The following is a 16,231-nucleotide window of genomic DNA, read 5'->3' on the forward strand; positions in this document are numbered from 1 at the left end:
CAGCCCCTGAAGCCCCTCACTCGATCTGACTCTGACATCACCCAGCAGCTGTCCTGAAGTCCTCTCCCATACTTCCATTTTGAGCCCCCTCACCCCTCCCCTTGTCCAAAAGAAACCTCTCGATCTTCCTCTCTTGTTACAGTACCAGAAGTGTACTTGACAGAAACAGGATCTGTGCAAAGGATTTTTAAACTGACGGAGCTGGACAAAATAAATGACTTCTTACCCACAATGACAGCAGTTTCCTCTAAACAGCCACCACCAGGTGCCAGGCTATGCTTTCTACTGCCTGTCTCCAAGTCCTTAAGACAACCCTGCAAGGTCCTCACTTTACAGACAAGGAATTGAGAGAAGCTGGTTCACTTGTCTAAGGTCACATAGCAAAAAAGAAAACAAAGCAGAATCTGAACCTCCATCTTTTTGGCTCCAGACCTGAGGGAGTGTTTGCTACCACATCACAGTGACTCACTGGAAGCTGCCAGAAACATCAGATAAAGATGACGCATAAAACGGAACATTCATCCAAAGTACTGATTTTAATGTTTAGTTTAATATCCATTACTGTAATTACTTAATTAATGGCTGTGCTATAAACTCCATAAAGAAGTGTATTTTTAAAAAAATATTTTATTCATTTATCTTTAGAGGGGAAGGGAAGGAGAGAGGAAGAGAAACATCAATGTATGGTTGCTTCTTGTGCATCCCCTGCTGGGAACTGGCCTGCAACCCAGGCATGTGCCCTGACTGGGAATCGAACTGTGATTGTCTGGTTCACAGGCCTGCGCTCAATCCACTGAGCTACACCAGCCAGGGCTTAGAATTGTATTTTTTTAAATCACTGTTGTGTCCTCAGTACAAAAAGTGATGGCTGGTATAAAATAGTTTTCCAATAAATTATTGGTAAATGAACGACTGAGTGAATTTCACATAGTAAAGACTCAATAAACTCATAATAAGAACTATGGGAAGGAAGAAGATACATAAATATCACATGTGTGATGGTTTTGGCATCCTGGACAATGGCCACAGGGAAGTCCAAGGTCAGGTTTCAGGGCATTCTGAGAGTTTTTGCTTCAACACACAAAATATTAACTACATCTGTAAGTTTTGGGGAGAGAGTGTTTATTGCTCTCATCAGATTCTCAAATGAGGTAGTGACCTTGACAAAGGTTGGGAATTCCCGCTTTCTACAGTATGAAATGATACCGTTAATCTCCCTCCACGCTCTACTGCCCTGGCTGCCATAACCAGGGCTTTAGAGAACCAAGTCAGGAGGGAGCGAATCTGGACCCTGAGACCATGGCAGGTCTTTAAGAGGAAAGACAGGTTATTGCAAGAGAGCCCAGCAAGTTAGTAAAACAAGGAGAAGGCAGCAAATATTTTTAGAAATTGGGCGCAGGGGCTCGTGGTGCTGCTTGAGTCACTGAAGGATGGTATTGAAGCCAAATTTCACTCCCCAAGAATCCAGGCAGGGAGCTAAGGCAGGAGCAAAGTTGCCAGAGAGGTTGTGGAACAAGGCAGAACTTGCTTGTCTGAACTGGATCCCAAGCCCGGATACTGAGCTGGGAATCACAGTGGGAGAAGAAGCACTGCAAGGTTATCTTGATGCCAAGACTGGTATTATTGACCCTCCTACCCTCTATGGGGACAGGAGTGGTCCAGAGTCAGCAGTTGAAGAGTGTGAAAAAGGTTTCTTGTTTATTCACTCATTTTTCAAACACTTATTAAGCACCTGCTGGGTGCTAGTAACTGGGGAATCAGAAGAGCATAAGATAATTCCTGGTCTTGAAACAGTCCACAGATGGAGTGGATGAGCTACAGAATAGGGGAACCACACAAATCCTTATGCATGTTTTCACCAAGTAGCAAAAAGCCCCACTGTGCTCTTGCCCATTTCATTTTCTTGATGAAGTTTCCAACATTTCCCATAACCTTCTTACACGAGAGTCAGTAATGGGAATAATGGCTGGTCAGGTCAGGCTAAGGGACCTCATAGCTCAGCCCTCGGGAATGGCCCAGTGAGTAAGTTCTTACAAACCTTAATTCACGTTTTCATTCTTCCATCCAACAAATATCTTTGAAATATCACTTGCCATGTGACAAGTGAGCTGGACACTGTGGGAGATACGAAGATACCCAAGACACGGTTTCTGCCCTCAGGTTGTCCAGTGGGGACATAGTTGTGGCCAGGTGACTGACATAGACAAAAGGCTTCAGTCGTCATCAGAGGGATACAGATAAAAACACAAATTCAGAAGCAGGGGAAGTTAGGCTGTGGGCACCAGGTAAGGCCTCCCGGAGAAAGCAGAGGCTGAGCTGAGACTCGAAGGACAAGGATGGATTAAATGTGGAGCTAGGAAGAAAAGGTCACTCTAGGTTGGGGGGAAATAGGGTGGGCGGGTCAGCCATGGAGGTGGAGAGAACAGGTCACATCTGGGGACACTGCACAGCCCAGTTGGCTGGAACCAAGGGATGTGGAGGGGAGTAAAGGCAACCAGGCAGTGTGGAAAGGTTATGATCACACTGTGAAGCCATGCCAAACTAAGCTTCACTTGGCGTGTGCAAGCCACTTAGAAAGGAGGATGTTAGAAACCAGACTTTATAACATCAAAAGTTCATAATCCAGCAAAAAAAAAAAAAAAAAAATCAAGCTGCCCAACAACTCTTCCAACATATGTTCCTGAACACGTGACTCCGTAGTGCACTGAGAACAAAGAGGACTGTTTGAGTCTAGGCAGATGTAGGTTGACCACAGACCAGGTGAAATTATTCAAGCGGAACTTCCTGCCACTGGCACAGAATGTTTATGCTAATGGCACTGCCCTATAGGGGGCGCTGCCAGCAAGACATGCAGTAAATCCTTCACTTATTTCATTTAATCCTCCTAACAGGCCTAAGTGGTAAACTCCACTATTATCTGCAGCTTGCAGATGAGCAAAGCAAGCCCAAAATGATTAGGGGAACTGCCTAATGTACAGGCCCAGGATGGCATCAGTCATGCTGAAAACCCCGGACACCAAACCTAGATTTAATACCTGATGGAACGGCAGTCTCATCCTCTCCCAGAAACATAAGCTTAATCAACCCGACTGGGATGTCTGGTCAAGCACTAGTGATCTGTCACGTGGGCCCCAAAGAAGATCCACCCCCTGCTTCTCCCCAAAGAAGAGGCAATCTTCCTGCTAAAAACCCTTCTGCTTCTCTCAAAGCAAAGATTTCTGCACCTCAGAATTATCTTTTCTTTTTTGTTGTTAATAGCTCCCTTACACCCTTCTTCCTATAAATACATTCTGTTTTGCACAGCTCCTCAGAGAGCCCTTGTATATAGTTGTTAGATGTGCTGATTCCTGACACTTAATAAAGCCAATTAGATCTTCAGATTTACTCACTTTAATTCATTTTTTTAACAGATGAAATTATCTAACTTAGGACTAGTCTGCTTCTAGACCCCACATACTGAACCACAGTACCTCTTATCCCCCTAGCTAATGGGAGACATAGGTCTCTGGCCTTAGCTCCCATCCTTCTGGGAAGAAACCAGTTCTCCCTTCTGGAGAATCCCTTCCAAGAAGGAGACTGATTTTTATCAAAGTGTGCACTCATTGCATTTGAGGAAAGCCTATTCTTACAGACAAACGTGTCAGCCAAAAAAAAGTAGATAAAAATTTCCTTTTTTAATAAAGTAGATAAATTCTTTTCTGAGCAGCCAGAAAATGACACATTTATGTTATTCAATTATTCAATCCCACCTCTTTTTTAAAAAAGGTTAAATTAGCAGGGACTAAACATCAGATTAAATGATGGAAAACTCCCCTTCTCGGCCTCACACCTCCTCCTGTTCCCACTCTAATTTCATTCAGATGACTGTTTCTTCCTAAAAGGAATTAAATGCTCTCAACCCAGAACATAACAACAGACTGAAATACAGAATACACCCTAGACCAGCACTCAGAGCATTCTCTGGGACATTTCCTGTTTTCTGATTAGCTATGCCTCTCTCCGATCTGTGAAGGTCACCATCACAGTAATCGACCTGCATGCCAACTTCTGAGTAACGTTTCCCTGAGCACTGAACAAGCTCCCTTTGCCAAGCCACCGTGCACCCTCTTGCACGGAACCATTTCCTTTGCTATTCGCCTACCAGACGGTGGGTTATACTCACGCGTGAAAAGACTCAGGAGACAGAGACACTGTGACTCCTAAGCCTGGGTTACTGTGAGGACCAGTGCAAGGGGCGCTTTTATGTGTCAACTTGGCTAAGCTGTGAGGCCAGTTGCTTGGTCAAATGCTAGTGTAGATGTCGCTATGTAGGCATTTTATAAATGTGATGAACATTTACAATAAAACTGTCTTCAAGTAAAACAGATAACTTTTCATAATGTGAGTGGGCCTCGTCCCAGTAGTTTGAAGGCCTTAAGAAAGAACAAAAACTGAGGTTCCCTGGAGAAGGATTTCTGCCTCAATACTGTAACTCAGAAATCCTGCCCGAATTTTCGGCCTGCTAGACTGCCCCACACTTTTCAGACTTGCCAGCCCCCTACAATCACATGAGCTATTTCCTTATCTCTCTTTTTCTCTTTCTGTCTTTCTCTCTCTTGGCCCCTGGTTCACATACATACAAAGTCACCCACTATTTGGTTAGAATTTCACAGCCCTCCCCCCTGACCCCGACTCTGAAAGCTCATTCATGCGTGGTTAACAGTTATTAAGTATAGCCCTGGCTGGTATGGCTCAGTTGGTTGGGCATCATCCCACAAAGCAAAAGGTCACGGGTTCGACTACAGGTCAGGGCATGTGCCTGGGTCTCAGGCCTGGTCCCTGGTTGGGGTTCTTGCAAGAGACAACCAATCAATGTTTCTCATATATCCATGTTTCTTTCCCTCTCTTTCTCCCTGTCTTCCCTTCTCTCTAAAATAAATAAATGAAATCTTTAAAAAAATGTTTATTAAGTACTCTGAACCAGTCACTGTTCCCATTGTCTTCCATGGACTGTCTCATTTACTCTCTACAACAATCCTAAAAAGGTAAATTCTATTATGATCCTCCCCAGTTATAAAAGAGGAAACCAAGACACAGAGAGGTTAAGCAATTTATCAGAGGTCACACAGCTAGTAAGTCGCAGAGCTCAGACCCAGACTTGCAGAGAGAGACACAGAGCAGTCTCCAAAGTTGGAAGATTAAGACTAGTGACTCCTTGAAGACCAAAGCTGTATTTTATTAATATTGTTATTCTCTCCAAAGTGCCTACTACATAATAATTCCTCTGTGATTTGAGTGCATTGGACTTCATAAGCTCATATAAGCATTATTACTACAGTTGCTTTAATGATTAAGTGACAGGATGAATACCAAGTGCTTAGCACAGCAGGCTCAAAACCAACAAGGGCTATGACTTCTTACTGCAGTACCTGGGCAGCACCGTTTGTGGACCTCGGAGGATTTCCCAGGCAGTGGAGCCCTTCCTGGAGGGAAGGGCCCCAGAGGAAGTGCTCAGTGGCACTGGGCACAGCCCTGGCAGAGTGCTTCTCCCCCATGGCTTCGTTCCAGACCTCTGAGGCCTGCCTGAGGCAGCTGGCATGTGGGCAGTGACTGCTTCTCCTTGGCAGTCAGCCTGGTAGCCACCAGTATCAGGGATATTTTCCATAAGAACCAGGAAGGCTCTGGGAAGGGCCTGTAGGAGAGTCCTCTGACCTCAGGACTTAGAGGGACCTGGGGGAGCTCAAAGACATGCGGCCCACCCAGGTCAATCTGCCTAACGCAGTATCTCTGCCTTTTATTTCCTAAACCTGGCTGCCCTCCTGCCCCAGGAGAGGTTGCCAAACGAGTTCTGGGTAAAGGCATTTTGGCCAAAAGGCAACTATGATACAAAGCTCGGCTGTTTTTGGTACATTTGTGAAGCAGTCACTGATACTGCTGATAAACAGGGACACCCGGGCAAAGAGGCAGGCAGGGTCACTGCTCCGCTTTCCGCACCCAGTGCCCCACTGGCCTCTGGAGATGCCCTTTCAGGCGTACCAACTCTTGAATCAAAACCAAAGCCTCCAGAAGAACTGTGGTCAAGCCCAGTAGATCTGAGTGACCCATACCAAATTTNTTTTGTTTCCTAAACCTGGTTGCCCTCCTGCCCCAGGAGAGGTTGCCAAACGAGTTCTGGGTAAAGGCATTTTGGCCAAAAGGCAACTATGATACAAAGCGCGGCTGTTTTTGGTACATTTGTGAAGCAGTCACTGATACTGCTGATAAACAGGGACACCCGGGCAAAGAGGCAGGCAGGGTCACTGCTCCGCTTTCCGCACCCAGTGCCCCACTGGCCTCTGGAGATGCCCTTTCAGGCGTACCAACTCTTGAATCAAAACCAAAGCCTCCAGAAGAACTGTGGTCAAGCCCAGTAGATCTGAGTGACCCATACCAAATTTTCTTCCTAAAAGCTGACCCTGGGGAGTGGTCATGTTCCAGTTCTGCCTGCTGCCCAGCTGCAGGTGGAGGAAGCCCAGGTAGGCCAGGCACCTGGACTGGCTGCCTTGATGGAGAACTGAACCACATGCCTCTTTGGTTTGTTCATTCATTTTGCATATGAGCACCCACTCTGTGTGGGGCATGCTAAACACATTTGCATCTAATCCTTACAAAGGAGGTATGAGAAATCCCCATCTGACAGATGAGGAAACTGAGGCTCTGTGATGTTAGCTGACTTGGCCAAGACCCAGAGCTAGTAAGTGGCAGAGCTAAACTGCAGCCCCCAATCAGTTTCATCTCTAAGCCTGTGCTTTTCCCCACCTCCGAGAGCCACAGTCCAGGCAGTGAATTCCAACAGTGAAGAGAGATAAGCAAAAGGAAAACTTATTTTTACTTTTTTTGTAATGAAAGAGAGAGAAGGGAAAAGATTTTTTGAAACTTATTTGTTGTTTTATTGGGATATAAAAAGTGAGGACGGTTATAAACCAGAGAACTGAGGTGAGGTGGAATATACCCCTGCCGAGCAAATATTACATTTTTAACACTTTACATATATAGTAATAAGTTAAGAGTTTTAGTCACCACTAACAAAAAGGCTCCAACTTGGTTATCAGAGGAACTGATTCACTGCTAAGCTATGTCAGCTCTGAGCTCCTCGGGCACAGCATGTCATAAAGGCTTTCCTTGCCCTGTGGAAACTTACCCCAGGAGGGCTGGGTTTTCTTTCTCTTTTTTTAAGTCCTTTTGTTATTGGTACACATTCTTCCTGTTTCAGACTGGGTCCACATGACCCCAACACACTGAACAACTCAATCCGTGCAGAGTGGGGAGGAAGCATTCATAATTTGAGTTGGTTGTTTCAGGCACAGGTTGTATCTTGTCTCCATTGTGACCTCAGGGGATACACAGAGAGGCAGGAGTCAGCCAGTTCTGAGTCGAATCCTGAACTGTCTCTGCCTCAGTTTCCACATGGGTAAAGTAAAGATGATAACAATACCTACTTCCTAATAGTGATGTGAGGATTAAATAAGATCATATACACAGGTTGGGGCATAGTGTAAGAATTTAATAAAGGGTGGCGCAGGCATATAGTATGTGGTGATCACTCCAGCTGTCCACTGTGCCAGAATCTCCAGAAGCCCTGAGTTGCTATGAATACTTAAAGCACTTCACACACACTTTCTTTTTACTCCTTCTCATTGTGGGACTACTGTTCTCTCCATTTTGCAGATGAGACAAGGGAGGTATGGAGACGCTGGGCAGCTGGGAGTGAGAAGTCCTGAACCCTTAACCGCCGTGGCTGTTCTCAGCTATGCGTGCTGTCCAATAGGGTCATCAATAACCACATGTGGCTTTGCACATTTAAAGCAACTAAAATTAAATACCATGTTTTGCCATGTATAACAAGCTTTTTTTTTGCCCAAATTTTTGCAAGAAAAATAAGGATGCACATTATACATGGGTAGTACTAATTCTGTATCTGTATAAATGTTTGTAATTCTTTTATTTATGCTTATATGTTAAATGTACACCTCTAGAAAGCAATAATGATATCCATATGCAAAAATAATACTCTGGAATACAACACTCAGTTTTGTTTCTAAATATAAATAAATAAATAATCGAATTAAAAAATTTAAACAAAAAAATTTTTTCCTAAAAGTTTGAGCCAAAAACTTGCATGCACATTATACATGGGAGCGCAGTATATACAGCAAAGCTCGGTAATATACATAATCCAACCCCTCAATTAGAAACACCAAGGCAGTGCCTGATGCAGTCCAAACCAACACACCTCCGTGTTAAACCAAAGCCCCACGCAAGCTGCCAATGGTGGGCAGGGAAGCAGGAGTGAGAGCAGCCCATGTGCAGGATGCCCGTGCAGGATGCCATTGCAGGGAGGGGTGGAGGCATGAGGCCACACAGTCCGGAGGGGAGACTCTGGATGCCTCCCTGCCTGGCGTGATTCTGGCTCCTGGGAGGCCCATGACTCGGATTCAGGGAGATTTCTCTTTAGCTTTAAGTGTATGTGTGGAGGGGACAGGGGGATCTGCCTGTCCCCTGTTCCCCCAGGGGAGGGGGACAAAATAAAACCCCACATTTTACTCGAGCAAGCTCAAGTGAGCATGTGCTCCTTGCAATTAAACAATTTCTGACTGTGACACCTTACCCTTCAGGTGGGACAACTGGGCAGGAAAGGGAGGGTCTTCCGTGAATGAATCACAGTTCAGCTTGGTTGAGGAACTGCCCCCTTCTGACCTTTGGAGAAACAGTCAACTTGTCTCTAATATCACTTTCTTTTCTTTGCCTTTCCTCTATCTCTCTGGTCTCAGGTCCTGGTGCCTCCTCACTGACCTCTTGCAGAGCCACCCCACCCAGCCCTGTATTCACCCCGAGGGTAAATACTCTGGTTGGGAGGAAGGCAGTGTGATGTCCTCATTCGCCAAAGGGTGTGAGGAAGGATTGCCCAATTAGCCACCCCAGGGCCCTTTTCTTATTAACGTAATTCAAGCAGGCTATTTCCTTGGAATCTTTCATGTTTGTTCCTCCTTATGATCCTAATCTGGAATGAGCTCCCTCTGCCCTGGAAAGCATGTGCCTCACCAGTAAAACCTCTGATGAGTCTCTGACTGGTACAGCTGACCCTTGAACAACACAGGGATTAGGGGCACCGGCCCTGGGCAGCCGGGAATCCACATGTAACTTTCATTCCCCTGGAACTTAACTACAGCCAGCCCTTTGCATCCTCAGTTTCAACAGTGTTTTTGACCTATAATGGGAATCGGCGGTTGGGAATGCGAAAATCGTTTTCATTCATTCAGTGGATAAATTGAATCCACGGGTAGGAAACACAGCTACAAAAGGCCAACTGCACTTATTGAAAGCAATCCAGGCATGTCTTTTGTAGTTTGTGGAAGGGCAGAGCCAGCGCCACTTGCCATCGTTTTGCCATTTGCCTGGCAGGCCTATGACCTTGTTAGCCTGAAGGCCACTTTACTCTTCTGAGCCTGCGCCCCCAGGACCGGAAATTACCGGAAAGCAAGAACAGAACCAACAGCTCCCTGCAGCCACAGGCAGAAGGCAACACTGGAACAGACTGCAGGCTCCAGTTGCAACGCCCCCTACAGCCCAGGGGCCACACAACAGCACCCCTTCACCCTTTCTAATCCAATTGTAACTCAATAAAAGCTCAAACCTACGCCCCTCATTGCCCGTGTATCTATCCACACCACGCCCCTCTCCTTCCTTGGAGAGTGAATAGAACCTTTCCTCTCCACACTTTCTTCTCTGTGAATTCTTTCACAACCGGTGTCACTAACCACCTTAACAGCGTGTGCCTCATTCCTGTGTTCTAACTAGTTGGTTTCGTAGGCCTAGAAAACCAAAGGATGTTATATATACTTTTCTAGGCCTGATTCCTCACATGCTGTCTGGTGCATTACAGGGCCCCTTTAAAGTAAACAGGATCAAAAAGGAAAGAAATTTAGGGATTCCCATGTGCAGTTTCACATATATATTCATTGAATCCTCAAATGACCCTGCAAGGTAGGTTATTAAGAACACTGAAGCTGAAGATGTTAATTCATTTGCTCATAGGGAGTAAGAGGTAGGAATTGGGGTTCTCATTCAGGCATTCCTGGCTCCCAAGTCCAGGGTCTTTGCACCTTCATATCATGAGGTTTTGCACTCTCATGCTTAATGCTCAGTCAGCTGATAAGGCTTAAGGTGTCAGATGCCCAAGCAGTTACTTATTTTCCTTTTTAAAAAAATGTTGACTTTTTAAAAATCCTCACCCAGGGATATATTTTTATTGATATTAGAGAGGAAGAGAGAGAAAGAGAGAGGGGGAAACATTGAGGTAAGAGAGAAACGCATCATTGATCAGCTGCCTCCCACAGGCACCCCCATCTGGGATTGAACCTACAACCTAGGTATGTGCCCTGACCGAGGATAGAGCCCACATTCTTTTGGTGCATGAGATGATGCTCCAACCAACTGAGCCACCCAGCCAGGGCCCAAGCAGTTATTTCTGACTGAAAACTGCTCAGACCTACTGAAAACATATCTCTACTCACCAAAACAGCTGTTCAATAGAAACTATTACACAGCGGGTAAGGTAATCTTGCCTTGTCTTGGCATATCAGCATGGACCACTGAACGTTTCATGCATGAATTTTCAACACAAAAACTGGCAGCTTTTTTGCAAAGATCAAGCATGCAAACAGTTCTACGACACAGACTTGTCCCTGGGTAGCACACACTAGATACTTACATCCAGTACTCAGGAATGTGCGAAATGGCCCTTTGCCAAGCCTCATCCACAAAGTACCGGAGAGAATATTAAGTGTAATTCTTGCTGAAAAAAGGGAGGTTGGCTGATTTCTGATGGTCCTGTTCAGAATCAAGAATTAGTGACTTCATGCACTAAGATGTCTCAAATCTCTAGTCAGCTACTTTCTTCTGTGGTCAACATTTAAAGTGTATATTCAACAACTGTATGGTAAAGGATAGAAACTAGACTTTTGTGGCGGTGAGCATGACATAGTATATACAGATCTCAAATTACAATGCTGTACACCAGAAAGTGTTATGATGTTATAAACAAATATTACCTTGACAACAAAACTAAACTAAACCAAATTTAAATTAAAGGTATCTCCAACATTGGTGATGTGCTAGGTGTTACAGAGGATATAAAAGTCCCATGCCTCTGAAGTACATCACTAGTAAACCCAAATGGGACAAGCACCCGAACCCCTGGACTAGCCTTAAGGGCATGTACAGAAGACATGTTGTAGAGAAGAGGAAGAAAAAACAAGCCACACTGGTTGACTTTTGAAAGGCAGTTGTGGCTTTATAAATGACTGAGAGCCTGTAAAATGTGCCTTTGAGAAATGTACCTTTGAGAGTTCCCGGCTGCAGTAGGGTGGGGCCACTTTCCTGAGGTGGTGAGTCTCTGAGCCCAGTTCTCCCGGAAGTGACAGGAATGACTCAGTAGATCAAACACTTCTGCCTCTTGGAGTGTTTTGTAATACATGCATATCTGGGGTTTGGTTCCAGACCATAAGTATCATAAGAGTCATAATCTTGCTGCTGGTGGAGGGTCTTGCCTTTAGTTTGTAAAAGAAAAGCACAATATATAAAGCACAATGAAGCAGAGCACAGGAAAAGGAAATATGCCTGTACAACATGGTGGTTCTATGAAAGTACCAACACAGTGTGGCTGTCAGTTTGAGCCAGCAGGAATACTCAGTCCTGTGGTGCACCCTGGGTAAAGTAAGGTGCCCTGTGGGCCACCCACCAGGTGCCTTCATAGATGACGGTGAGTGAGACCCCCTGGATCTTTCTCCCATCATTGCTTCACCATTCTTGAAGGAAATCTGACAGATTCCCTGCTTATTTAAAGTGTTATTTTTAAAAATTCAACTTTTCAAATAGCAAAGCAGACTTTGCTAAGAGTAATCAGAAAAGTGTCTGCTGCATAAAGCACAGCCTTTGGGGATCTCTACAGATCCATTCCCTTTCAGATGTGGGGGAGGAACAAAATTTCCTCTGCCCCCAAGGTCCTTCTGGCTGGTCTAATAATCAAATAGAGATGAGACAGATTAGCAAGAGAACATAATCAAATATAATACACATATATGGATGGGAAGCCTTCATATATGTGAGAGTCAGAGACCCCACAGGCAGGAAAAGTTTGGAGACAGAAAGGGGGAGTGAGGTGTGAGACGTCCGGAGCCAGGGATGAATGAGGTAACGCCCTTTTCCTCAGGGATGAATGAGGAAACCCTTGGGGTTTCCAAGGGTCTGGGATGGTGAGGGTGGACCTGTAACAAAAACAAGTTTGCCTGCCATGTGGGTCAAAAGAAGTTATCTCTGATAATCGTTTATTATGGGTGAGGCTCCCAATTCAAATCCTTCCAGGTAGTTGAGGTGGAAGGATGGGAGCAGAAGTTTCTCTTGAGCCTGTGGCTAAATTTGCCTTAAGCTCAAAGTAATCTGCATACCACTGAGGCAGATCTTGGGGTGACTCATTTTGGACTCCCACATTGACAAGTCATCATAGCTCCATTTTTCAAAAGATCAATAAGATTTTCAGAGAGGTGCAGTGGTTTGCTCAAGACTGCAAAGCTGATAAGCTCATTGGTGGAGGCAGGGCGGGGGGAGTCCTAGAAATATCTAGGGTTTTGCTCCAAAAACAGGTTCAAATGAAATAAGAGATACTGGAAAAATAAGTAATAACATGACAATTATTTGATGACCATCTGGACAATAGCAGTAGCCATTCCACAAGGTAAAGATCGGCGCAAGACCAGAAATGAAAGAAAATTCCACCTGATCAAATGGATAATATCACAAGGATGGAATGAGAAAATTGCTATCGTTGCAACAAGACACTTCCTAGGAATTGGATGTTTCATAGAACGCAATGCCACCACACTGTAAAAGCACAGCTTTATAAACATGTGTGAGGAAATTTCCTCAATCTTTTTCAAGAGTTTTGACACAGAAGCAAGAGATGAGCAAAAGGAACTATTCAAAATAGAACTCAATGGCAATATGCAGCAAGCCCATCTTTTAAAGAAAAGACAAGGGGAAAAAAAACACAGAACGACCAGGGAATCTGACTTCAGAAAGACTCACAAAAGCATGTACTATGAGGATGTCATCCATTGCAGCATTGGAGTAAGAGGGACTCGTTGGAACCACTCACAGGTCTGTACCAGAAAGTCAGGAACAATTCAAATCAAACTGTTCATAGTGATTACTCTCAGCTAGTAAGCATGGGGAGAGAAAAAGAATGGGAGAGAAGTGATGAGAATTTTCACTCTATAGGTGTATAATCCCTTCTGGATTTTAAGTTTTCTTGTTGTTTGTACATTTTAGATTTAAAATGACAATTATATATTGGTTATTGTGATATATATGTATGTATATATATGGATATATATTGCATACATGTCATGTGTAGATGCTTTTTTTAAAAAAAGCCATTGCAATCTATGATTGTTGTTATATTATTGAAATGACCTCTTGTGTTTCAAGAGGACTCGAAGCCCAGAAGAACTTAATATTAGCTAATTTTACACAGGGCTCACAATTAGGAGGCACACCTGGAAAACGTTAGTCATCACCAGAGTTTTAAAAAATTGGAATAGGTAGAAAACAAGAAAAATGTCATGCATTGCTGTATCTACTCTTAAGGCTATGCCTTGCATCACTTTCTGAGAGCAGGTATTCAATACAGCACCATAAAATGATAGACTCTTAAAGCCAGAAGGAACCTCTATGAGATCAGTTCCTGTCATTCCGCAGCTGAGAAATTTGAGACCTAGGTGGTCTAAATTGGGTTATCAGATATTTAGTTTATACCAGCTATAGTCTAGATGTTCCTACTCTGAGTTCACAGTTGCTCCTTCTGCCAGGTTGCTTGCCAGATGAATGAATGAATGAATGAGTGAATGACTTTACCACTCAGTTTGTACAACCAATGGAGCCTGGAAAAGAGGCTAGAGTTAAATAATTTAGTGCATGTAGTTGTTTGGAGGGCCTATATTTGCCCAATTTTAATGAAGTTTTCCACTTTCAATTGAATGTTTATAGCCTTAGACATGTTTTTAGTCATTTAACACTTTTAACCAATGCAATATGTACCCTAGAGAAATTACAAGTCAAATTTTAGTATATTGTTATACTGTAATTCCTTTATAATCCATATAACTTGCCTCAAATAATGATATCACCAGGTTGAATCCAATATGTGTTCCCACGTCTTAACACGTCAACGATAAAGGATCAAACTTTTCACATTATGTCCCTATTATGTCACACCTTCAAGGAAAAAATTTTAACCTAATGCATGTCAGTGAACTCTGACATAACATGACTGCATGATATTTACTAACCACATTCTCAAAATACCTCGTCCTTCAAGAATACAACTTTTGCCCTTCGTTTTTTTTTTTCTTTTGGTAACTAAACAACCATTTGGCAGATTTGGGTTTCGTTTCTTTTATTTTGTTGCTCATCCTAAGAAGAGACTTGAGAAGCAAACTAGTGAGATAAAATAGACAAAGGAAAGGAGAAAGGCACAGACTGCCCAGAAACTAGAAGGGAGATGTCAGCAGGTTCCTGGAGGAAGAGAGAAATGGGCCCAGGTGTTGCCAGGAAACCAGGGCCCATGGAGGCTCCCACTCTCTCCACCCTTCCCTCTCAGTCTCTCCCCTTCTGCCAAGAAGCGAGCTGAAAATCCTACCAATGATCTTGGGCAAACAGCAAATGATAAGGCTCCTAAACTTAGATGTAGACACATCAATCCAGCCAAAACTGGAACCCATTTTACAAGCCTGGGAGAGTACCACCACACCAACCATTCCCGTCCCACTCCACCGCAATTCACTGCCATAGAATACTAACCCACCAGAATGACAATGGGCCTTTTAAAGATGATCTAGTCCAAAACCTCCTAACCCGTTTTACAGAAAGACAACTGACATCCAGAGACAGGAGGTCACTGGCCCAAGGCCATTCAGTGAAACCAAACTGTGGGCTTGCTTTGGTCATAGCTTTTTTCTCTATGAGCAATTTAAGAGATACTAAACATATTTTTAAAATCACAGCTTTGGAGAGATGAAGAACGAAGAGGCACAAAGTAACAGAAAAACTAATCCAAAATAACAGGACCCCACCTCTCAGAAAGCCAGGGACAGCGTGCGGTAATGGTACCTCAGACAATTTAATTGCACTTTTTCCTCCTTTGCCCATTTCTCACTAGCACAGAGTAAAAACATGCACATTACTCTTACTTTGAACCAACATAGGCCTTTTTGATACCTGAAATTTGGGGATTAACAAATACATTTTCTTCCTCCAGGGGTTTATAAAAATTACCTTATTAGAATTAAAGTAACTGGTCACTCAGGGAGTCTCAAAGACTTGGGGAAAAATCAAATGCCTTCCACAAGCATCGGTCCTCTCGCCTGCCCAGCATAGATAACCAACTCCAGATAAAGTCCCAGAGACTGGGCTTTATCAGTCGCCCAAACGCGGACTTTGAAAGAACGGGACTCCAGAAAACTAACATTCTCAAACAGGACTTGACAAAAAGAAGAAAACTTTTCCTTACCCTTAAAAATAACAGAAACAATGGGATCCGGTTTCCCAAATTTCGTTTTAGGAATATTGCTGGCAGATTCCACAATCACACGAAGCATGGCCCTGAATGGGGAGAAAGCAAGCGGCAGCAAACGAAGTCGGCGACGCGGGCACTGGAGCAGCGAGCAGCAGCGCCCGGGGACCGGAGGCTCCAGAGGACTTCAGAGGGGAGGGAAGGGGAGAGGCGGTGGGTGGATCTCTGACGGATTATTTACTGAAGGTCGGTGTAAATTGATATCCACACTCCGCAGCCTCCGCAGTGCCTCGGGCACCCACTTACGAATTCGGGAAATGTGGAAGTGAAAAGGACCGAACCCCAGCTAAAAATAGTTGTGTAACAAATGCAACTGTAATGGATTTGGAGCTAATAAATGTTGGCAGGTCAGACCACTAAAACAGCTGCTGCCTTTTAGCAACGATTCGTGAAACCGAATTGACTGGTTTTCTGCCACTGCATTTATTCTTTTCTGAGCTTCATGGAGTTTTAAAACTTTACTTCGTCGCGTTCTAAAATTGTTTTTACTGTCGCTGTTTCTTCTCTTAGGCTTTTGAACACACCCACTCAGCAACAATTTACAGACAAAAAATTATAATCAGTTAAAGGGCGCCTCCTCCTGTA

At 44.1% G+C, this 16,231-nt stretch overlaps 1 protein-coding gene across 4 annotated transcripts in view; it reads right to left on the minus strand.

Annotated features, from left to right (window-relative positions):
• Positions 1 to 15,938, minus strand: part of MYOF (myoferlin) — a 146,250-nt gene extending 130,312 nt beyond the window's left edge. The window contains exon 1 of one of the 4 annotated variants that reach the window (XM_037047371.1): positions 15,584 to 15,938. In XM_037047371.1, coding sequence (XP_036903266.1) covers positions 15,584 to 15,671 — 88 coding nt within the window. In that variant the 5' untranslated portion in view covers positions 15,672 to 15,938. The remainder of the gene's footprint in view (positions 1 to 15,583) is intronic. The other 3 variants (XM_037047370.1, XM_037047373.1, XM_037047372.1) reach the window with 3 other exon arrangements.
• Between the last annotated feature and the right edge of the window lie 293 nt (positions 15,939 to 16,231).

This window comes from Sturnira hondurensis, unplaced genomic scaffold, assembly GCF_014824575.4.
Source record: "Sturnira hondurensis isolate 20B ecotype Veracruz unplaced genomic scaffold, ASM1482457v3 Scaffold0005563, whole genome shotgun sequence".
NCBI lineage: Eukaryota > Metazoa > Chordata > Mammalia > Chiroptera > Phyllostomidae > Sturnira > Sturnira hondurensis.